At 45.3% G+C, this 24319-nt stretch overlaps 1 protein-coding gene across 1 annotated transcript in view; it reads right to left on the bottom strand.

The window, feature by feature from the left end:
• Positions 1-20525: 20525 nt before the first annotated feature.
• The window catches only part of LOC119382948 (cytochrome P450 6B1), a 30262-nt gene continuing 26468 nt past the window's right edge, over positions 20526-24319 (bottom strand). Inside the window, exons 13-14 of the mRNA XM_037650885.2 lie at positions 22653-22815; positions 20526-20660 (exon numbers count right to left, since the gene is read on the bottom strand). Of these exons, the coding sequence (XP_037506813.1) occupies positions 20538-20660; positions 22653-22815 (286 nt within the window). The 3' untranslated portion in view covers positions 20526-20537. The remainder of the gene's footprint in view (positions 20661-22652; positions 22816-24319) is intronic.

The following is a 24319-nucleotide window of genomic DNA, read 5'->3' as shown; positions in this document are numbered from 1 at the left end:
GGACGAGGCGTCTGCTGATACGACTGCATGATGGGCTGCATCGGTGGCCTAGGTATGACGTCGGCAAACGCAGCCGGCACATTCGCTTCAAAGGCCTGAGGTCTGGCGACGGCTTCGGCGTAAGTGGGGCAGCCACAGGGATCGCTTGGGGTGGCCTGGCTACAACTTGCGCGTAACTGAGCGGCGCAGGCGCCGGAGGGGGCTGGTGGTATTCCGGCATGACCTCCGCGATTTCCTGCTGAATAGCGCGGCGTAAGGGAGGCAGCAGCGTGGTCGATGGCTGTTCAACATGCTGCGGGCGAGGGATGGCCAGTAGGGAGAACTGGCGGGCAATTTCCTCCCGCACAAATGACTTGATCTCGGCGAGCAAGGCGGACTGATCAGAAATGGCCGACAAGCCAGCGAGATCGGCGTCGCGTGGTGCAGGTCGACGGGTCAGCAACCGCTGCCGGCGCAGCTCCTCGTAGCTTTGGCAGAGCGTGATCACCTCGGCCACAGTACGAGGGTTCTTGGCGAGCAGCATAGAGAAGGCATCGTCGTCGATGCCTTTCATAACGTTGCGGACCTTGTCAGACTCAGGCATAGCTGCGTCGGCTTTCTTGCACAAGTCCAGGACGTCTTCTATGTAGCTCGTAAAGGACTCACCGGTCTGCTGAGCTCGTTCACGTAAACGTTGTTCGGCTTGCAGTTTACGAAGGGCATGGCGGCCAAACACGTCGATGATGGCGGTTTTGAAAGCAGACCACGTGGGAAAATCGGTGGCGTGGTTGTTGTACCACAGGCCCGCCACACCCGCCAGGTAGAAAACCAAGTTGCTGAGTTTGCCTGCCTCGTCCCATTTATTGGGTACGCTCACACGCTCGTACATCGCAAGCCAGTCCTCAACGTCGGTCCCATCCGCGCCGGTGAAGACAGGGGGGTCGCGGATGCGGGGGACACCGGGGCAGGAGGTCGTTGTTGGAGGAGGCGTTTGCTGAGCAGCGTCTTGAGACATGGTAGTTGGTAGGGTACGGGATCTTAGCTCCAGGGGCATCGAATGGGAGCACAGCACTCTCCACCAATTTGTTGAGGTGTTTATTAGACGGCAGTCGGTGACGATGCTCAATGGCGACAGTCAAGCAAGAACACGAGCTCAGAGCGCGAGCGGGAAGAGCCAAAGAGGACGACCCACTAGAAGGCTATAGAGAGCGCAACCCATTACTCATCTCAAAGGCTTCGCTACAATATATATATATATATATATATATATATATATATATATATATATATATATATATATATATATATATATATATATATATATATATATATATATATATATATATATATATAGCTAAACCCAACAATATTGAATCTAACTTGACCGCATGTGAGGCATGTATTACGAAACCCGCCGCGGTGGTCTAGGGGTTATGGTGTTCGACTGCTCACTAGTGATGCAGAACTATCGATAAATTGGCTATCGATATTATCGATAGTTTTTTGAAACTATCGATAGTGCAAATAAACTATCGATAGTGCAATCGGTAGTACCATCGTTAATATTACTAGAGATAATACTGCAACGCGTGTTTATTGCTTTGTTTTGACGTATTCGGGTTTCACCCACAAAGACTGTTAGCAACGTTTGACGCAGACGCGCCGTAATGTTTGAGAAGCTTCACAATTGTTTGAGATCATTCTGTTAAGATTACGTGCCGGGCGCGAAAAGTCAAGTTTATTCGAGAGCTTACGCGAGCACCAGCGATAACGCTGGAAGGTTTGATGACTGATGTATAAAGGACGACGCGTTCCACCGATGATCAGATTACTCAACGGCTGGCGACTGCTCCCGCCGCTGTCAGTGCGCAGCATGTATCGCTTGCATTTTGAGTTTTGATTTTCTGGGCACAAGATCACCCAAATAAAGAGCTCCGTATTTCCTTGTCTTGCTGGATCATTCTTCACCGTCACAACCACGTGACAATACTATCTATTGTGGTGTGAATAATGATGCGGTTGCTGGCCGGCCATATTGCCAAAATATTTGCGATAGCCTACTACCAGCTTCGCTTAATTAATGAGCAATTTTTGGCAGAGAAAATACTTATTTCCGCAGTGAAAATGGGGGATATACCATCAATAAATTTGTATCTAAAAGCAACCAGTTGCACCTTACAATTACCTTCTTGATATTTTTTTTTATTTTGAAATCATAAAATGCAATATCAATTTGAAGCCGCGCAGTCCCACCACATATAAAGGCTTCCTTTCCGCTACAGCTGAACAGTTCGACTTTATGATCATGTGTCAGCAAAGCACTCTGGTGAAGAACACAATCATGTCAACTTTCTTGCACTTCAGCCTGCTCCTCCGGCTCCCCTATTCACCACGCGCGCGGGGAACAAAGTTTATTGTACAGTGAGTCCGCGCTGTTGATTTTATACTATCGATAGTACCTCAAATTTTTTACTATCGATAGCACTATCGATAGTATTTTTCATTATCGATAGTTCGATAGTGACTCAGCTATCGATAGTATCGATAGTACCATCGATAGTTATGCATCGCTACTGGTGACCCAGAGGTCGGAGGATCGAATGCCGACCGCGGCGGCCGTATTTTCGATGGAGGCGAAAACGCTTGAGGCCGGTGTTCTAAAATTTAGGTGCACTCTAAAGCACCGCAGGTAGTCGAGATTTCCGGAGCACTCCACTACGGCGTCCCTCATAATCATATCCTGGTTCTGGGTCGTTAAAGCCCAACGATTATTATTATTATTATTATCATGTATTACGAACGCTTTCTTCATACGCAATGCTTCAGCAGCACGCTGAAACACGCAGAGGGTCACGCTGGTCCGTCATTAAGCCGGTTAAGCTTGCAAGCTTATCTAACACGCCGGGTATGATAGGAAGAAAGAGAGAGAGAGTGAAACTAGACACGATGGGAAAGAAGGCTAACGGGAAGAAAAATATTCGGTTTGCTACGCAGACTTCGCACACCTTGAGCACATTGAGCTCGATGGCGAGCGGCTGAAGGTATATCGTAATGGTATGGTATGATGAACTTTACTCAACTCCTAAAGACCAACACCTTGAGTTGTCGCAGGCGGCTCCCACGTCGGCACAGCAAGGTTTAACCTCATTGTCGCAATAAAAAAAAAGATTGTTTAAATTCTATTTGCTCCGCAGTCCCACTGTCATATTCTGTTTCTCGCAATATATTTTTATACGTGGGCACTAACTGTTCTAGAAGCGAACGTCACATGAGCTCGTATTAGTGTGTCGCAAACCCTGTCAACTTCCGCGCTTATCATCAGCACTTCACAATCTCTTAATTGACATTATAGAGGGAGGCTATTTCTTGGTCGTCGAAATAAATGTTGCATGCCACATGGAAAATGAAGAAAGAGAACTTTCTAGGGCTCGTTCCTTTGTTTGACCCAACCTTAATAAAAACCAGCAAATAATGAAGCCAAGGAGGGTATAGAAAACGTTAATTGTACTGTTTTAAGTGTCTTGTAATAATTGTTATATACAGTAGATGTGAAGAAAGTAAAGTGGACGAAAAGACAACTTGCTGCTGGCAGGTACCGCATCTCGGAGCTTCGGATCCGAAGATCGCACGTTCGGCTCCTGCCGGCGGCAAGTTTTCTTTTCGTCCACTTTACTTCATTCACAGTTATTACAGCTATCACAGTTATTACAATACACTTAAAGGAGTACAATTGTCAAAAAAAGAGTGATTGTCAAAATACCAACACTACGGCGTTGCAAAAATATATGAACACAACCTACGTGTACGCCGTTATCACGTACACATTATGCTAACACCAGACATTTCATAGGAAACTGAAGAATGCGAGTGGTAATCATTCATAGACGAGCGCAGGGTTTCTCATGAGGTGGAAGGAGGGCGAAGTTTCATCGCCCCCCCTCTGCACCCCCCCTCCTTTTGATCGAGTCCAGAAGACAACGCGCTTTACAATGGATGAAAAAATATAATAATAAAATAAAGCGGTAACGTGCTTCTCACAGTGGCCTACCCTTGGTCCCTGGCTTTCATTAGATGGGATGTAAACAGTTCTTGGAATGCAACTTCGGTGGCCTTGGGCCGTCATTATCGCCAGAAACCTGCGTGGCCATAACCGTGCTCTTTAAACAATGACAGGACATGTCCGACTTGGTAAAACTATGGGATAACTTTGAATGGGTGGCGTACTGCGCCAATACGAAGGACAGAAGGAGAAAGAGAGACGTGTGGTATATGCGTATGTGCGATACGTGGTGCCTGAAAATTCATTATTATTATTAGTATTATAATAATTCAGTTTTTTTTTTTTTGCATACGTGTGGCCGTTTTTCCTTGTGACACTTAAGCAATAGCAGAGGCTGGGGGCGGGTTTGCGCACAAGGGCGGGGCATGCGGTGTATATGCCTATGTATTGGGTTGTTGATCTGAAGAAAAAAAAAACAGTTGGAAGTCTCCGCTCTTTCCTGTTTCTCTTCTTCTATCCTTCGTGCTCGCGCAGAACGCTACCCGTTCAATGATGTGAAGCTGCAAAAAAAAAAAAAAAAAAGGTCTTACGGGATGACTTTGCACCCCCACTCCCTCCCCCCGTGCACTCGCCTATGATGGTAACTACGTTATAAGAAGAAACTCTGATATCCAACCGGCAACACTCTTTTGCCGTTTCGCGCAGTGTAGAACGATTGAGGCAGGAGAAATTAAATCGTTCAGTTGCGCTTCAAAGATGAGCAATACGGAGAGCGCAAGCGAGTGTACCAATGCGCGGCAAAAATAGGCTGTAGCCAACAGATCGCAGCAGCTGTCCCTCGTATGCTGACACGCGTACTTGTTTTTCAATGTGAGCTAGTTTCATCGACTAAAACGGCTACAGGTACGTGCTATTGCTATAAGCAAAAGCTGCACCTCAATGCATCGCAAGTGCGCGCGTCAGTTCAGAGGGACATTGACACGCTTTCTTGTTTTTATTTTTCAGTGTGAGCGAGCTTCACCCTCTCATACTGTTGCATGCGTTATATATTTACACGATCCACGACTGTGCGTTCTCGTGGCTGTCACTCTACTGCGAGTGTTTCATGCCTTGCCGACCGCAAGTTCGTCAAATAAAGAGCTCGACTTTTATTCATTAATTCCTGGGGTTTACCGTCCCAAAACCACGATATGATTACGAGGGACGCCGTAGTGGAGGGCTCCGGAAATTTCGACCACCTGGGGTTCGTGCACCTAAATCTAAGTACACGGGCATCAAGCATTTTCGCCTCCATCGAAAACGCGGCCGCCGCGGCCGGCATTCGATCCCGCGACCATCGGGTCCGCAGTCGAGCACCATAACCGCTAGACCACCGTGGCAGGTCGACTTTTATTCAGGCGAAAACCTTATGTGTCTCATTAGTTGAAAAATCCGGCGTCCGGAACAATTCAGTTGACTGAGAACGTGGATGCCATTTAGCGATTCGTGAGAGATATCTGCGCTCTCCTTAGCTTGAGCTGAAAGGACTGTAACTTATTTTTCATACCTTGGCTGCGGCAGCTTGAACCGTCACAACAACGTGACCATAGGAACGAATCAAGGATTTTTTTCTTCTTTTTCTTTTGGAAGTCGGGGGGGGGGGTGTTTCATATCACTTGCACGACCCCCTTAGTGTCATGAGATACGAAGAAAATACGAGACCAGCTCCTAACAAGCACGCGATCTTGTATCCACACGTATGTTCACAAATGACGTGCAGCAGATTAGAAGAAACGGTATGTCTCTAAATCGATCGCTCAAGGGCACTCACTTCAGAAGAGAACCAGCCCGGCAGCAAAAGATCACGCGTACGCAAACTGATAAAGTTAAGCAAAACATCTCAGATGTAACCTATCCTCCCAACACTATCTTGTATTTGTGTCTCTGTGAAATAGATGCCTATGCAGCAAGGACGATGTACTGAGTACCGGCGCTAGGCAAAACCTTGACGTTTAAGCATGCAGCTGGTTTTCTCCTATTACAGCCGCTGAAAATAAACTTACAAGGACGCTAATGCATTCACCTAAGATGACTCAAAGGCGAAAGCCCTCATCTTTTTCTTCGTAGTCGATGTACTGGTCCAACCCCACCCCCCCTCCGAAATATCTCTGCACCTAACGTGGATTCCACTGCCTCCTGGATCGAGGCATTCCAAGCTTTCTGCACTGCCTCCGCGATCGGGCCACCTTTGACCAAGTGACGATGTCATATGATGACGTCATGACGTGACGTCTCGATGACGTCTTCACATGACATCTTCGCCTGGTCATATGTGTACGGTCACACATTCTGGCTTTCTGTGACGACATGATGACGTCATGTGGTGACGTCATCACGGGACGATAAGTCTTGCATTACTCGTGTTGACGCCTGCGCTAAATTTACATGCGTGTAAGTAAATTTACAGGCATGTAAGGCTTTCGCCTTAAAAGTTCATCCCATGGCTTCCGACGAATGGGATCAAGAAAAGCCACAAACGGAATGCTTTCGCTGTAACAGTAGTTAAATGCTCGAAATTATGAGTCAGCCTGCTTGTTGCTCCCGTCGCGCTCGTTATGTGTCATCCCAAAAGCCAGTTTAATTGTTATCGAAATAAAAGAAATACTAAATTTTTTTTACCCTAACGACACACTTGAAAGGTCATATTCAGGGGAAAACTAGAGCTGTAGAAAAATTGTGTAACATGGCAATTAAGCTTTGTTGTGCGTATGAAGTTGTTCTAATGGCTATCACAACGCCTGACTGTCGTCACCAGACAGATGCACCTTTGCAACGCCGTTTTAAGGCTCCTTTCAAGTTTGGTAGCCCTGCCATATAACCTATTTTATGGTCGTGTTTCGGTGCCTCCATATTGTGCTGTTCCCCTTGCCGTTTTGAGTCGGTAACAACTAATGGAACAGTGGTACGGTGGACGTATACTCATGAAAACGGTTGGGCTGGTGCATTCGACGTTTCCTGACCTTATCAATTCACGTCACGAGATACTACAAATGAGAAAACATTGGTTTAACAGCCCAAGGTAGTTGCTCCCATTTGTCTTACGTAAAACTGTCTGTATTGCTCTGAAAACAGGTGTTCAGCATCCGGTGCGCAACATCCTGTACGCAATTAAAGGGTCATACTGAAGCAAGCAAAATGGGTATGGGAGGCTTCTCTTGAGGGATGATAACGATGATGATGATGATGATGATGATGATGATGATTATGATGCAAACTTTATTTGGGTTCAGAGAAGACGCAGGAGAGACCCCGCGACACCCGGCTAGTCCAAGGACTAAATTTTTCTTTAATTGAGCACTCTTTTACATTATTGTACACATATCAATGTACAACACTAGTCTATAAGCTTTACATTAGGTTATTTGTGTGCGGCTGTTTGTGGCTATTACTTATTGGCTATTGCTAATCACGACGTAACGGCTTCACTGCCTCATGAAATGGGGCAATTTGCGGGTACGCTCGTGTGCTTTCTGTGTAATTCGCTTCAAAGGATGTCCCGATGGCCAAAATAACCTGTAGAATTTACTCCTACCTCCGACTAACGTCAAGATTTGACGACGACGTTGTAAACAATACCATAGTAATAAGTGATACCTAAAGCGCAATATTCTGACATATTTTTGTTTTCTTGCAATTTCCAACTTCACTTTTATTCAACGCTGATTTTACTACAGAGTAGAAGTAACTGCTAACTTACACGCAAGTCTTATAAGTTATACCCGAATAGGTAAGCTAGTGTAGCGACCCGCATTAACTGGTTGTACACGTTACGTGATTTTCGGCCACTCTTTGTAGCATGAAACATAAACCACCACAAAATCTCTATAGTGAAGGAATTTCTGCGTTGTTAGAAGTATTTTAACAATAGACTGCCCTAAATAACCGACATCGTAGATCAAGAGCGTTATACCTGGCGAAGTGTAATTTTCTATATACATTGCAATATCCGGTATCAGCTAATGGGTCGCTCCTTCTTCAAACTATGCAGAATGATCCAGGGTCCTCTGGCGGGCGTAGACACTGTCGCGCACTGGCCAATTTCCAGTGTGCCCTGTATGCAGGAGAGAAAATGTACTGCTTAGCGATGGATGGTAAGTTCTTCATGGTTGTGGGATATCGTGGCAACATTGATTGTGAAAATGCTGACATTCGTGCTAAAAACAGATGGTAGGGGGACGGCCCTTCACTCGGTTTCTTGTACATGAACATCACTGGCCTGATCCGCTTCTTTAAAAGTTCCCTGGAGCGGTTTCTTGAAGTTATACAAGAGATTAAGCAATAATGATAGTCAATCATTAGCACAATAACTTAAGCTGAGCAGTTTTATCAAGTTAAAGGAGTTTGTTAACGCAAATTCTTCATTTCCTCCTCAGGTTTTTCGTCTGTGACAACACGGGCTAATCTCTGCCTTCCTCGGTCCACCGCCGGTGCGCCGTTGGTAGCGCAGGCCGTAAGTTTAGTGTTTAGGTTGTTGATCCTCGCGCCGCCACCCGCTGCCGCAAATTCAGCCGCTGCCTTTTTCTCTTCCTGTACAAACCCTAAGAATGCAATCATAGCGGTTTCTCGAGTGATGTTCAAAGCAAAAAAAAATTATAGTTCTTCCAATTACTGTTTGTGAAAAGAGAAGACCAGCGAAGCTGGGAAAGCGTTCCGACGTCGAGGCGTCGCGCGTGCGTTTTTTGGCTTCACTTGCCCGATCGTCATTGGTGGCATTGACTCGACGGCGACGCGCACACTCGCGCTTCTGGGCTTGCCGACGTTCCACGTACTGCCACTACTCCCTTTGGAACGTACGACAGGCATCCGACCCACGACTAGTACAGAGAGCAACTGAACACGTCATTAGCGCGATCTCTTACGTCACGATAAAATGAACAAACCCGATTGGTTGAACAGAGGTTTTGGAGAAAGAGTGACGTCTTATTAAAGACCGCCACGCCCATCTCAGCGCGCCTACTGGCGTGGACGCGCTCACGTGGCTGCCAGTGTGAGCTAGGTCATGTAATGAAGAAGTAAAACCTAAGGTCCCGCGAAGAGCACCAAGTAATGCACGTTTTTTGTAAGCCTAAGTTTGAAAACACCGCCAACCCGGCGTTTCATACGACGGCACGGGATGGCACGAAGTGTCTATCTGAATGAGGGTATACCTCGAACTCAGTGCCGCCTCCCTCGCGAGCGGGGTGGTGATTAGCCATTTGTCCAAGTAAGGGACATACTGAGTTGAAGTGGTTGACACCGAAGCCGCCTCTTCTTAAGGTGACGTGCAAACATGATGATAGACACGTGCGTGAAACTGCACAAATAAAAGGAACTCGGACATTATTAATACGATAGCATTAAAGGTCTCGTTTCGCAGAAATTGCGGCGTCGGTGTCAGCGTCGTTGGTTGTGAGTGAAATGTCATCATCTTGACCGCGTCCGGAAAATCGAGAAAGATGCAAATAAAAGACGGCCTGGGTTCGAGTGATCGAACCCAGGCCGTCTGCGTGGCAAGCAAGTGTTCTACCACAAAGCGACGCTATTACTTGAAACTGCTTCGGAAAAAAAACACTATATGAAGGTCTTATGAGGAGTCTCCTTAGCGCATGCGATATTGCGCGACAGAAGCGTAGAATTGCGCCAAGCAGCAAAATATGTGAATTGCGCAACGAGTGGGTGTTTTAAAGACCCACCCATTAGAAAGCGCTCAGACATATTCAGTCATCAGCTGGAAAAATTGGCCGCGTATCTGCGTGCTTCGCTGCAAATGTCGCCTAAAGACGATAGAACAGGCGCTGCGTGAGATATGGACGCCATCTGGCAATACGTCGGGAACATGAGTGCTGTGTTGCGGACTGGTAGTCCCGGCGCAGCAGCAGGCGAAGACCGGCGGTGACCAACACGACCGGCGGGGACGCCAGCCAGCCCGAACACGCGGTTTGGCGCGAAGCGCTGAAGCAGAAGAAACGTCCGCACACTCTTTTATATACACGTCGCCTGGGTAAAACAGGAATGCCAGAGCGGCGCCACATGGCATTTGTACAGTGTAATACGGAACCGAAACCGAAACACAACAATGAGCTCGTGCAGAGGGCACGGAGGAAGGCAAGTTTCAGCGCAGTCGCATTTTCAGAGCAGCTTAATTACGTATGTATACACTTTCTATTAGAGGAACACACCACCTAATACTTACCTAGTGATGTTGCGCCTCAGATATGCGTAGTGTTTGCTTTTTGATCGACAATGTACACAAGAATGAACCTAGTGAGTCGTTCAAGATGCCTGGCCCTTGGGCAAGTGGTTCAACTTTGGCAGAGTGGCTGAGTCGAGTGACGTGCTGACAAACAGAAAGACAGGAAGACAGACCAAAATTTCTCCGTTTAAGTATCCTAAGAAAGACTATCGTCTTTAAAAAACATCAACAACGTGAGCAGCTGCGTAGGTTCGCGTGTTGACTTACGGACGCGTAGTGGGCCCATCGCTGATTCGTAAAAGGAAGAATTATGGCGTAGTTGGCGTAGTGGACAACTGCACTTGAAGTAGGCATTCCAGGATATTTTGAAACGGCCCATGTTACGCGCACAGTCGTTTGTTTTCTTACGAGAACGGCGCTGTTATCAGCAGCGGCTTTTGCTGTAGCATCAGCTAGCACGTTGCCTGCCAAGCCGCAGTGTCCAGGTGCCCATTGGAAGATGATAGAGTGACCATTTCGTTGCGTGATATCGAATGTTTGTATGATTTTGGAAGCCAATACGTAATATTGTCCTTTTCGTAAAAATTCCGTATTCGCGAAGTGGCGTGAACTCTTTGTTAAGATCGCTTATGCGAGAGTTCACGACAACTTACTAGTCTAACCCAGACCATCGGCATAGGCGCCTGCGGGAAACAGACCCTCACATGACCTTTCGACTCCCGGCTAAAATAAAGCGACGCCAAGCCAGTCTGCTGCACCCGATTCGACTAGGCGTCGCCTTCACTCGACGCTACGCGCACCTTATCGGCCGTGCGGACAGCCCGAACTGCGAGCGCTGCCAAGTAGATCAAACTTTAACCCATACATTGTGCGACTGCCCTCTGTTCGTGTCCCAACGGAAGACGCTGGCTTCAACGTTGGCCGGCATCGGTGTGAACACCTTAAGTGAAACTCATCTATTGTCCGCAATGTCCGACCAGACAGCATCAACGACTGCTACAAAGGCATTCATAGGTTTTCTCAAGAGTACAGGACTTGACAATAGACTTAAGAAGACCACTGTGCTAAGTGGTTATTGTACATACGCATTACCTCTTCCTGTCCTCATCATCATCTTCACTACTCTTTTTCCCCTTCCCCCTTTCCCCTGTACAGAGTAGCAGGCTAGAGCTCTCAAGCTCAGGCCGACCTCTCTGCCTTCTAATAAATTCGCTCTATCTATCTATCGTTTGTTTTCTTGTGGCACGGTTGAGGCACGCATCGATAACCGCATCCAGGCTAGCATTTGAGAAGGCGATGCGCACAGGGCCCGATCGATTACGCTATCGCGTTCTGCTTTTGTAGGCGAAGCTCAAGCGTCCTCCAAGTTTTATTCAAGACGTCTGCCATAGCGCGTATCTGCGTACTCCGACACAACATAGCGCGTGTCTATGCTCCGACACAACATGGTGCTTTCGGTGGAGTTGTTGCCACCCTTAACCTTGCCTACATGTATCCTTTGATCCTTCCACTAGACAGCTGCGCCATGTCTCAAAGCGTGGGCGGCTGAGAACTGTGTTTGCAAGCGGGCTGCGACCTGTACGATGCGCATGCGCACTTTACACACTTATAAACTTGTCTTAAAAAAACGCCTTGCGTTTAATTGTGTTTGAAATTTTTCGAACTCCTAATCCTCGGCTTTTTTTATTATTTAAAGGGCAAGATCGCTTCCTATGTACAGTGGCCTGTACTACTTTTATCTCGTAGATCATCCCAGATTTTTGATGATGCGTACACAACTACTGCGTAGATCTCGGAGGAGATAGATCTCTAGCGCTGCGTGTTCGTTCTTTTGTCCCTTGTCTGTGTTTTGCGCTCAGAACTGTTCATTACTAATAATATGTCGCGAGACGAAACTTACTTTTTGAGAAGGGCCCAGCGTTAGGCGGAGCTTCTGCACAATTCTCGCCACGGAGTATCTTAACTGCAGCAGTCCCAATCTCGTTCCGACGCAGTTTCGAGGTCCTGCACCGAAGGGGATGTAGGCTGCTTTCATCAGGGTACTTTCATTCTCTGGTGAGAATCTGAAAAGAGAAATTCGTAGGGGCCCCTTATGCGGTTGCCTCAGGAGACGTAAAGGCGAAAGCCATGGGCAGGAGATCGCCTTTTTCTTTTCCTTCTTCGTCACCTCGGTGTCAAGATTTCGCAAAGTCACCGGAGCGGCGTCTTTACCTAATCACGCGCACGCGTGAAAGACGAAGTGGGCGAAGTTAACGCGCTCCTCGCCAGACGTGGGTCACGTGACAGGGCGAGGCACGCGAGCGCCGGTCTTGTTTTTTTTTTATTGCTATAGTAATTACATAAACAGTCTCGGCTGATTTTTGCCGTCGCCCCCGTCATGCACCGTATATATATATATATATATATATATATATATATATATATATATATATATATATATATATATATATATATATATATCAAAAAATGACCAGACGGGCACATTTTGATTCCCATGAGTCACTTAAAGGGACACTAAAGAGAAACAATGAATTGGTTTAGATTGATAAAGTGTGCTCGGAGAACTCTTGTGTAGTTTATTTCACCACCATAGGTTTATTATTAGAGGCAGGGGCGTAGCCAGAAATTTTTTTCGGGGGGGGGGGGGGGTTCAGCTATACTTTATGAATGTTCGTGCGTGCGTTTGTATGTGTGCATGCCTATATATGCAAGCAAAACTGAAAAATTTCGGGGGGGTTTGAACCCCCCCAACCCCCCCCTTGGCTACGCCCCTGATTAGAGGAGAAAACCAAGTTCAAAGTTTCATTTTTAAATTTCGCGCTGAACTTTGTAATTCGTTACGTAAAAGACTTCAAACAGCATTTACCGTATTTTGGCGCCACTGGCTCGACGAAATTTCCACAAACTCGTTATGTCAAGTCTCTGGCCCCCTCAGAGGACAATGTATTTGATTTAAACGATTAGGAACTACGTAGGCCCAAGCAGGCGCCGTCAAAAATATGTGACGTCACGGCAAATGGTGCGGGAATTCCAAGGTGGCGTCGCCACCTGTATTTTCTTTTTGCGCGTTTTCTCGCTTATTAAGCGTCTTCGCGCAGAAAGCGTGGTGTTTTTGGTTTCCTGGAAGACTACTTTACTAATGCGAGAAAAATCGTTTTGCTCTTTAGTGTCCCTTTAAGGTTTTCGCCTTAAAAAGAGGTATGTGCTCACTTAATTGGTGATGTCCTGTTCACTTCCAAGCGAAGGCTCTCTATTAACAAGAAATCCACATCTTAAAGGCTGTGCTTTTGCTGATTATGTGTGCTGGATCAGAATATTGCTCAGCCGGAAGTACGAATATACGTAATAGACACAATGTTTACGACACCGCATAAACTTGGAGCTTTGTCCAGCCTTTGCACTTACACAACTTAAAGGGCTTACACAAACTCATCAACCCTCCCCCCTGTCCCTTTTTTTTAACACGAAAGTGTTTTATGCCAGGGTCCACCACGGCTCCACTGACGTATTTCCGTCACGTATATGACGTTCTAAAATATAAAGACTAACAGTGGGCGAACAAAAAAACCAGATGAAAAAGTTCCGTCACCGGGAATCGAACTTACGACCCCTCGCTCCGCAGCGCGCAGCGCAAAACGATTTGCCCACCGACGGCATGTTCTTCGCAATGCTAACGGCGAGCTATTTATGTACACCATTTTCCGGTGGCTGTATTCAGAGATCTGTGTTACAGCGTGTTTTCGTTATCACTAGCGAGATGGCGCGAAGGGCTCGAAGAGCGCGCTTGAAAGGTCGTCGCCGTTGCGAGGAGCGCCCGCGTCTACAGGGAGTGGTCGTTTGTGGGTGCGCTTATCTCGTGATCGCGGTGGTTTGTACGTCTCCCATTTAGAGCACGAAGGTCACTTGGCTCACTCCAGCGGCCGCTTTTGCGAAAGGAGCGTGGTGTTCACGCAGAAATAAGTGACAAATGTGACAGTTCGCTCTCATCCGGTGTATGTTCGTTCCGTGCGGAGCACGGAAAACAACGTTGCCATTATTGTCGTTGCTTGATGTGACTCACCGCATTTTGTCTGTATATCTTTGTACGCCACTATTAGAACGCCTAATTCATGTTACTACCAAAATGCACAATCTTCGGGATAGGACAACCTTTTCAGGTTTTTTTCTGTCGTTCTCTCTCTCCCCCTCTTTTGGCGCTGATAGATGTTTTCAAGGGAGTTGCTCGCTTAATGCTTCCAATTAAAATGACTGCCAGCGTATTCGTCTTACGTACAGCAACCATTTCACCGTCTATAATCAGTTCAAATCAAATTTGTTTCCGTTGATTACTAAGAAAGAATCACCACATAAACGCTGCTAAACTAATTGGCTCGCCTAAGCGGCTGCCCCCACCAACGGCAATTTAGGTCAGCAGTTACACAAGTACAAAAAGCACCAGAACTGTTTTCAAGTAGTTTATTTATTTATTTATTTATTTATTTATTTATTTATTTATTTATTTATTTATTTATTTATTTATTATTCGGAAAGCCCCACAGGATTGTGGGAGGGTTTTTGGAAACGTAGCAATAAAAAACCATATCTATTACATACATAGGCGCGAACATGATTATTGACATGTTCAGGCTTCTACTCTTGTTTGCGAGCTTTAGCCTCACTTTTCTGACTTTCATATCTGATATCGGCTACTGAGGTAATTTCGGGGTTGCCCTATAGTTTTCAGTGAGAGAGGGCGTAGAAAGGTAACGATAAACAGCAGCGCAAAAGCCTCAAGCGATAATGTCAGCTTACTTGTTTCTTTTTGTATTGCTTCAAACGTTCAAGGCTGGTGACCTTTTCCAACCCTCTGCATGTAGGCCCTATGGTATTTTACAATTGGCATAGTAGCCGAGGCATTTAAATTGGCGGCGGGACGCTTGAACCGGTTCATGTGACCCGTTTCTCGCTGGGAATCTCCGACGTTGCCTAGAAGGATGTTACGATGAATGCAAAGCAGCTTACGAAACAACGTTGGCCTTACCATTCAGTAATATTCCTTGAGATTTCCCCATATTACGTTTGGCTTTGGCCCAGGAATGCCAATGTTCTCGAAGTAAGCGAAATGTCGCCGCCGCCGTCTACAAGGAAGACGCATTTTTAAACACTATTTTTTATACTAATATACGTACTGTAAGACTATCAACCACCGAAACACTGTAGTAGGTCCTTGAGGCACTGTGTGAAAGAAAACGGAGTTTTGGACTTTCGAATGGCTACGCCAAAAGAAATGGTTTTAGCTCTTCAATCGAACCTCGCAAAATACAGCTTAACACACCGTTTGACCCCCTCCCCCCCTCTCTCTTCTCTCTCCTCCCCACACCGACTATGACATAGGTTTGAAAGTTGTACCTTGCCATATCCGTCGTCGTCGTCACTCCCCCTCTTGAAGGATAAATTAAGTTCATTCCTGAAATGTCGGCAACAATAAACCCATTTTCTGTTGGGGCCATTCGAAAGTCGTAATTAATTAACTCAGCCTGAGATGCAATTCTGTAGAGATGTCGAGCTTCCGTCCTGAGTTTATCATTTACGACATTCAGACAAAATCCACGACAGTCTGAAACTGACAGCTGCCATTTGTTACACGATAAGTATAAACATGTTATAATAAAGATTCACTCTAAACCTTGACCTTTAGAACCACCGTTGTACCTCTGAACACATTTCATTCAGTGCGCTGTGAGAATTGCATATCTAAGTGAAGAAAGTACATTGCAGCCCTGAATGCTATGCACCGCGATGTATTTGGTACGCGCGGTATAGAAACAGGTATAAAATACGCATGCTCATACCAGTAAAAAGGGTTCTTTTCAAAGACTTTCCGCAGCTGCGGGAATATAACGCGAACGTTCTAAGAGAGCTATACGGCCGCCGTCTTGTGCGCTGTTCATGCAAATGCCATCTTGAGTAGCTTCATTTTACCCGTCTTAACCGTTTGCGTAAGCCAGGGAAGAAGACAACACAGAAGTGGGAACGCGAAGAAAGTTCAAATGCGGTTTAGAAACACGATTGCATAGTTTTACAAGTTCTTGTGAAACACGTCGTTATCATTGCAAACTTTCTCGTGCCACTGAGTGAACGAGAAGGGTTGTGGTAAGGACGTTGTGGCGGAGTTCCTGTGGCAGCGTTCCTAAAGCTGATAGGCCCTTAGCGGAGAAGAGTGGCACCATTTATCTTCTTTGCCATGGAAGCAGGAAAATTTTGCGAGAGCAGATATGGTGGGCAGCTCTGGTGACAGCTTTTCTTGTGGGTGTTTCGCGTGCGAGCCCCTTAATGCATGTGGCGCACTCTTCCTTGTGCATGAATACGTATACTGCCATGTTCGTCCCTGTATTTCCAGCACTTCACAAGCTGCCGTTCTGAAGCAACATACAATTATAGGACGCCGGAAGATAATAACTCTATGACTTTTGTTTTTACAGCGCAAAGCAGTTGTGAGATATAGGTCACGTCGCTCTAACGTCACGGTAATTTAGCTTACTGCTTTGAAGTCTTGGCAACGACATTACAGCAAAAATAAACATTGCTGTAACTTCAGTGCTTTCAAACCAACTCCGCTGCTTCTCTGAAACGAGTTCCCTACATTCCTTTCACAATGGCAAGCTATACGCTGTGGAAAAACATGTGCTTGAGGCTTACTGTCGACATTCACAAAATTGTTTGAACGAGTCATGCTAATGGCAGAATCTGTATCTATGAGCTCTCATGTTTTGATGGTAAACTTAGGCTTAAAATTAGGGCGCGAGCGGGTTCAAGGTCCAACCGAGAAAATAGCAGTCTTGTTCCCTTTTTTTTTCATGTCCTAAATTTGTATTCATACTTCTAATGTTTTTGCATGACCACGCTCAAGGTAGCATATATAGGAATATTAAATTCAGTCCTTATATATTTACATTCAACCTTAAAAGTGTGGTAAAAACGCGCTGGAAATAGCGGCCCAAAGAAGGCCTACACGCGCACACACCTAGCGCTATGTGTGCGCGTGTGTGTCCTTTCTTTGTGTCGCTGTGTGTAGTATACTGTTCTTAAAGATGAGCTGCCAACGGGCCCAGATTGCCACAAATGGACATGTTAAAGAACGAGCGACATGCCCATATTGGTCTCTCAATTCCAGCTATCCGTCACACAAGATCTCGTGAGAGAGAGAGAGCTAAAAAAATGAGGGAAAGGCGGGGAGGTCAACCAGAGTTATAGCATCCGGATTGCTACCCTACACTGTCTGGTGGGCAAGGCGGGTGATGACAAGGGCAGCATGCATGAACACGGTTGTTCCTTCAGAACGCTGCTTTGATGAACTTGCTAACTTGAACGATTTCACAATTGCATAAGTTTGCCAGTAATGCTGTGGATTGATTAAAGAGGCATCATCCTCTAGCATCACCCTTGTCGAAACGTTCATTTGGTCATAAATATAAAACGAAGCGCACGAATTAGGACAGACACAGACGCATCTATGCGCCTTTTACTAACTATTATAACTATGTTACCGCCAAATGCACAAAGAGTACGCCTATGGTTCGTTGGGTTATACGACTGGGGTTCCTGAGTAACGTGAAGAGGTACGTTACAGTGAGTTCCGTGGCACTCACTGACGTGCCTCTTCTGATGTTTTGCCTCTTTCGCCGTGTTCGCCTTTAGTGTGATTTATGGTGAATAATGCCCCGAGACCGATAAGCGCGGTAATTGTCTGCACTGGAGGTCATCACAGCAGAGATGAACAAACTTGAATTGACTGAATATATATATATATATATATATATATATATATATATATATATACATATATATATATATATATATATATATATATATATATATATATATATATATATATATATATATATATATATGGTACTTTGTATGGGAAGAAATGGAAGACGAACCATAAGAAGATAATGAAGCCGTCGGATGGCCAATAGCTCGCATTACAAGCAGCACCAGCAAGCAAGCCGAGAGGATAAGGAGCGTGTCTGTGAGTAACATAACTGAGCCTTTGCGCTCGAAAAAAAGGGTAGTGGTTGTATGTGAAGGGACGCTAATTTCCACAACCTTTTAGGGACCATGGCACAATATCAGAAAGCTGCGACGATGAGTAGCAGCGTCGTATTGCCTCGTTCGGAGGCAATAAGACGGCATTTTTTATTCTCCTTTAGAATGAGAAATCCGGCCAAACAAGAATCTCTCCTCTTGCCAAGGCGCCCTTACCACAGACCTAACGCAACGCGTGAATAGTCGCGCGTGCGCAGAACGTAAATTTCGAGGCTCCAGCTGGGCCTTCAAAGAAAGAACTCCTGTAATGATAGCATAACATATTAGCGGAAGTTCTCTATAGCAAAAGAGAAAAACGTATCTCTAGTTGTGAAGTTCGGCGTCTTTTTGCTTTGTGGCCAATCGTTTGGTTGATGTTCATTTTGAGAGAGCATTAGCAAGAAAACACAGATGATCTTCTACTGGAGGTGACCCACCGCGAAATGGTGACCCGCTACGTTCACTATCTCAATTAGGTTCACGTAACGGACATAAATTCCGCACATGAAGCTAACCTTAAGTTTTCGGTTAGACTAGCGAAATTACTGCTGTGATGTAGAACATGGCTCATCGAGTAAACGATGACGAAGCGCTATTGAGAAGCCGTTTCCTTGAAAGGAACCAAATGTGATAAGGGTTAGCGGGCATGAGAAGTGTGTGTGTGTGAAGGGGGGGGGGGTGCAAATGTTTGGTTGTAGACGACGCACTGCAGTGTCAGTTGCCTGCAAATGTCACACTGTTGACTGTGCTTATTCAAGCCCCAGATTATTGCTAACAAATTTACAGAGCTGACTTCGCCGTCATCTGACCTTAGTCCGCCTTTACGTCTTCATATTCCGCAGCCGCGGCGAAGAACACAGAGCGGGCCAGCCGGCCCCTCATGCCCACAGACACAATATGCACTGCCAATGCACTTGTCAATATCCATCATCGAGGTACCAGCGTCTTTTCATTCAAATTATGACAGTAAGAGCAGGAATGATCTGCCTTGCCCTTCACATGTGGTACGATCGATGCAGAGCTCATGCAAGTCACTGAATGGATACGACAGTGACAGCAACACATTCGGTACACCAGACAGTGACGCAATGACGCTTTTAGAGCGCAGCTCTTAGGCGCCCGTCCTTGCGTTGAGCGGCGTCGCCGTCGGTGACGTAAACGATAGATATCAATAAAAAAAACGAGAAAAAAATACCCATGATCTCATGAGATTTGAACCCGGGTCGAGCATTCTACCGCAGTCCAAAATTATACCACAGAGCCACGCTGGTGCTTGAAAGGCACTCGCAAAAAGACCTTATACAGGCGTCATGTCGGGCAAGGAATCGCGTTAACCTATGTAATATAGCGTGGCAGGAGAGTAAAATAACAACCAGTCATCACACAATGCTAATTGCGTAACGAGTGTGCGGTTTAATGCTTCCCACACACTGCAACGTGCTCAGCCATAAATCTTCATCGTCATCAGTCACATGCAGCATCAACGAAGTGCGCATAATACATTACAGATGTATAACGGATACTTCGCTTATCCACACGAATAATGGCGGAGCGGGTGGTGTACTACTTCATAAAAATTTTTATTTATGGCGTACTCTATACCTTGAGGAAAGCCAAAACTTCAAACACAGTTGGCCTTGCCCCAACACGAAGCTGCGCTCAGAATTCGTATTAGGCAGTATCGTAATCGTCGGTGAATGTTTATTCTTTGGGGTGCTGCATTTCTTACTGACAGTCTTGCTGCAGCACATCCATTCCGTCTTGTTGTTGGTCGGTTTGTAGCTGCACCTGATAAATTCTTTTATTGCGAATCTGTGCACATAAAACCTACCAACTATCCTCGTCTGACAGCCATGCAAGTTTACCTTTCGACGTCCTCTACGTACAAAATTTGTTGAATGGGATCATAACTTGTATCGGTCCAGTCTTCTATAGACGAAGTTGGAGACAAATCAAGCAACAAATAGTGTACCTACACGGCAACCTATGCATCCGATGTAAGTGAAAGACTAGTGGCGCCTGTCGCCGGTATCATTTGAGAGCTGTTTGACAAAAAAAAAACTTATGTTAAACCGAAAGTTTAGCATCAGTACAAATAGGTACACAAATATGATCTGTGTTAGAAATTCGCTTTCAATATTCACATTAAAAAATAGGTCTGGAACGAAAGTTCATATGCGTCGGTTTAATGATAATCATGTTAACACAGGCCACAGTAGCCGCGGTCTTAGCGACGATGACTGAGAGAACAGAACGATTTAGTACAGGGATTGCGTATGACTATTTACAGTGCGAATAATGCGAATCGCTGCCACAGCGTTCATTCGCCAAACTGTGCAGAACAATCCAGGGGCCCCTTGCAGGCGTTGATACCATAGCATATTGGCTGAGTTCCATGGTTCCCTAAAGAGATGAAGAAAATATCATGGAAATGTTATTAATCATGTATTACAAACAGCCGGTTCTTCTAACCATGCTATGACACCACATATTGGGCGTTCAGCAATGACAGTTCGCGGCCGCCTTTATGAAGAAACAAGTATAGTAAGTGGTCCTTCTATAAAGCCACCAAACATAGTTCGTTTTTATTCTCCTCGTCTCGATATATGCTTCTATAATAGCGTGTCTGGCGGCTATCCTTGAAGATCCTTAAAAGGGCACTAACACCTTTTTTCGAAGGTGAGTTTACTCTGCCAAACAAATCTTCTGTATGGAGAAATGGCTCTGAGCAAGTGTGAAGCTCAGCAAATGCTGATAAGATATTTTATTTTGCTAATAAAGTCAGTTTGTCCATGGCGCACCTACCGACATCGACACTAGCTTGACGTCAGGCTACAGTACTAATTCTGGTGGCCTTACGCAGCAGTCTGGCTAGTTTTGATGACGTCGGGTATACCAAAACTTTCAAGAAGGCCGCTTGTGCGTCAGCAAAACATTCAAAATGGCCGCTTGTGCGCTATATATTGTGATAGCACTTGACGAGAAGCTCATACCGTGTTGTGACGTCACGGTACAATAGGAACCGAAACTAGCTTTTAAAAACATGCTGAAATTACTTTTTCAGGGAGCACTCGCGTTTAGCACTACCTTTTCTAGGCTCTTGAGGGCTTGGCCTTTCATTTGACGCAAAAAAACGACAACTGAAAATTTTCGGGTCAGTACCCCTTTAAAGATGCCATAATCTTAAATACAAATACTTCTTATCCGTTGTGCTAGCTTAGAGCATATAAGGTTATGGGCTATAGTACACAAAAGTACACAAAGAATACTTCAGTGGCGGGGCAGCACAGATTACGAGCCGCGTAACTGGTTATTGCGTCAACTTTCTTTTTTTTGTCTTGTTTTCTTTTTTGGGCTTCAATAACGTCAACTTGTACATCCCGCATAATCAAATACAGTTGATAGACGACAGATTCAAGTTCTGATCCCTTTCTTTGAGTGCGCTCGCTCACATCTCTGCATTAACCATGCTCTGCGGATGCAGGCTGCGAGCCATTTCAAATGGAAGCCTGCGTTCTCATAGCTGCTTCGGACGCCGCTTCGGCACTGCGTACTTTGCTTCCGTAACGGCGTTGCTTACATAAGAGCGCCACGTTTTGCATAGAGCGCGTACGCAGAATTTCTGCTCATGCGCACTGCGCCAAGCACGGCGTTCATAAACGTACGCAACGCCGTTACGGTCGCAACGTATGTAGTACTAAAACTCATCAGGAGGTACGAGCTGAGCTGCTGAGACGTAGTAAGGAACCGCGGTGTAGCTTTCGCTAGAGATTTAGTCTCTTCTCGAAATTTCGGTACGAATTGCAAACGCACACTTCGTTGTGATGCCTTCACTAACCATGTCTGTAGAAAACGTACACCCACCAACTAAAAAAACACAAAACAACCGATTGAGCAGCACCATAAGGATGTAGCCAAAGGACACACGGTTTCCAACACCCTGGCAGAACATCATGGAAAAACTGGACACTGTATTGATTGGCAATCAGCTTCCGTCATCGAAGAAGAGAAAATAATGATCATCACGCCTGCTCATTGAATCCTCCTGCATACATTCTACTACTAATACGACAAATCGGACGCGAGGTCCACTCCTGGAGTTATAAGCAAGCGGATTACGTCTTTCAACGTATATACAATAAAGACCGCCATGCATTCGTTCATACTGAGCAAAGAACCCGTAATGGGTGCCGAAACACCCATTCTGTTGTTCTGTGCGCTGTGTTTTTTTTTAAATTTTTTTAGTAGGCGACTGTACGTTTTCGTCAGCCATGGTTTTTCCTCGCCACACGAGTTTTCGTGAAACCCTAGACTTCTTTACTGACCATACAGATGTGAAGTTACACAGCGATGTTAGTAGACCTATTATTTGTGACGCAATGAAATTATTCGCACCTTCTGAGAAGGCCCCAGTTCCAACCTGTACTTCTGGACCATCCTGGCCACAGTGTACCTAATTTTGAGCAATGCCAGCCTCATTCCAACGCAGTTACGAGGCCCAACACCGAATGGTATGTGCGCCGCTTTCGTAAACGAGGCCTCATTTCCTGGTGAATACCTGCGAAGGTAAAAGAAGAATATGTTGCACGCTGAAAAAGGAAAATCGCGAACGTTGCATGTGGCTTGGTAATATGTCTTTTCGCGCATAGCGTATGGATGTGCGTATGGGAGCACAGGCGAAGCCGCTCACCCTTTACTGTTAAACCAGATAATTCATAGCTAACGTGAGTTCGGATGATCACCAGTACCGCGTGCACCTGGCGGCGCTGTCTTGCAATGAGGGCTATGGTTCTGCGTGACGAAAGAGATAAGGAAATCTTGAAAAATGTCCCACATTTCAGACTTTATTATTATTGTTCGCCAGTGCCTTGCGTTCAGCTGTATCGGCCACACTGTTTAAGGGTGTGTTAGCTGCAAACCCTCCAAGCTTCCGAAAAAGTCATCTAACCGCACGGTTCACGGCGGCGACAAAAGCTTCTGTCGTCATGCCCTCGAAATATGAAATAAAGAAAGTAAAACAAAGTACTTCCTAGACACTTAACTATAGTAACACGTGGAAACTAATCTACAGTTTAACAAAAACAGCTTGTGGGGTGATATATTCTTTCTTCAAATATTCCAGCTATATTTTTCGCGAGTACAGGACAGGCGCTGGCTCCAACTATAGTTTCAGTCAGCGTGCATCCTTTCATGCGCTTCTCTGTCCTGTCCTCGTCAAAAATAGCGCTGGAATATTTTGAGCAATCCACAGCTGTCCTGTGAGTGAATTTTTATGTTGATATTAAAACTTTGTATCGTGTCGGAGCATATACATTACAGTGATGGATAAAATTTTTGTTTGTAAAGACATGTATTTGAAATTCAACTTTTATTACACCTCCCCCCACCTCTGGTCAGTGTGACCCGTATTTCTGTAGTACCAGGGTGGTCACGCTAACGTAAGCCGTCATTTAAGAATATAAATAAATGAAAAATCGAGGTGCAGTATTAAGTTAGATACTTTTACACCAAACCATGTTGGCACAGCAAGCCAAAACGCAATTGTTTTCTTAAACAATCGAATTGAAACTTAAGGAAATGTTCCTGTAGAGCATAGAGAAACACAGTGGTGTAATAATTGCAGCATGCTCAATATACACCACAAAGCATAACATGCTCAGACGCACACATATCTAAAGCTCTATTTCGCAAAGCAACGCATTTGTTGATAGCGGGAAAACATTACTCTGGTCAAAGATCTATATATATTAATTTAAACCTCTAATGATGATAATACACTGCTCATGAGAGATTAGAATACGCTTTAACAAAAGTACTTTATACTTTACAAAATATGTGTACATTTTAGACTAGCCTTTGAATATGAAGTAAATAAGCTCAGCAGAAAAGGCCTTTTTACAGCCACATCTGCGTACATGCCTCTCGGCTAATTATCGCAAGGCTGAATGCAGCAGCACTAATTTTTATCGATGAGTTTAATACGTTAGCACGAGTTATTTTATGCATTACAGTATAAATTACAGCGAATGAAGTATTTCCGAATGAAGCAGCTACAGCAGCAT

The sequence above is a fragment of the Rhipicephalus sanguineus genome, chromosome 2 (assembly GCF_013339695.2).
Source record: "Rhipicephalus sanguineus isolate Rsan-2018 chromosome 2, BIME_Rsan_1.4, whole genome shotgun sequence".
Taxonomy (NCBI): domain Eukaryota; kingdom Metazoa; phylum Arthropoda; class Arachnida; order Ixodida; family Ixodidae; genus Rhipicephalus; species Rhipicephalus sanguineus.
The sequence above is the reverse complement of the archived record's forward strand: the minus strand, read 5'-3'. Positions and strand labels throughout refer to the sequence as shown.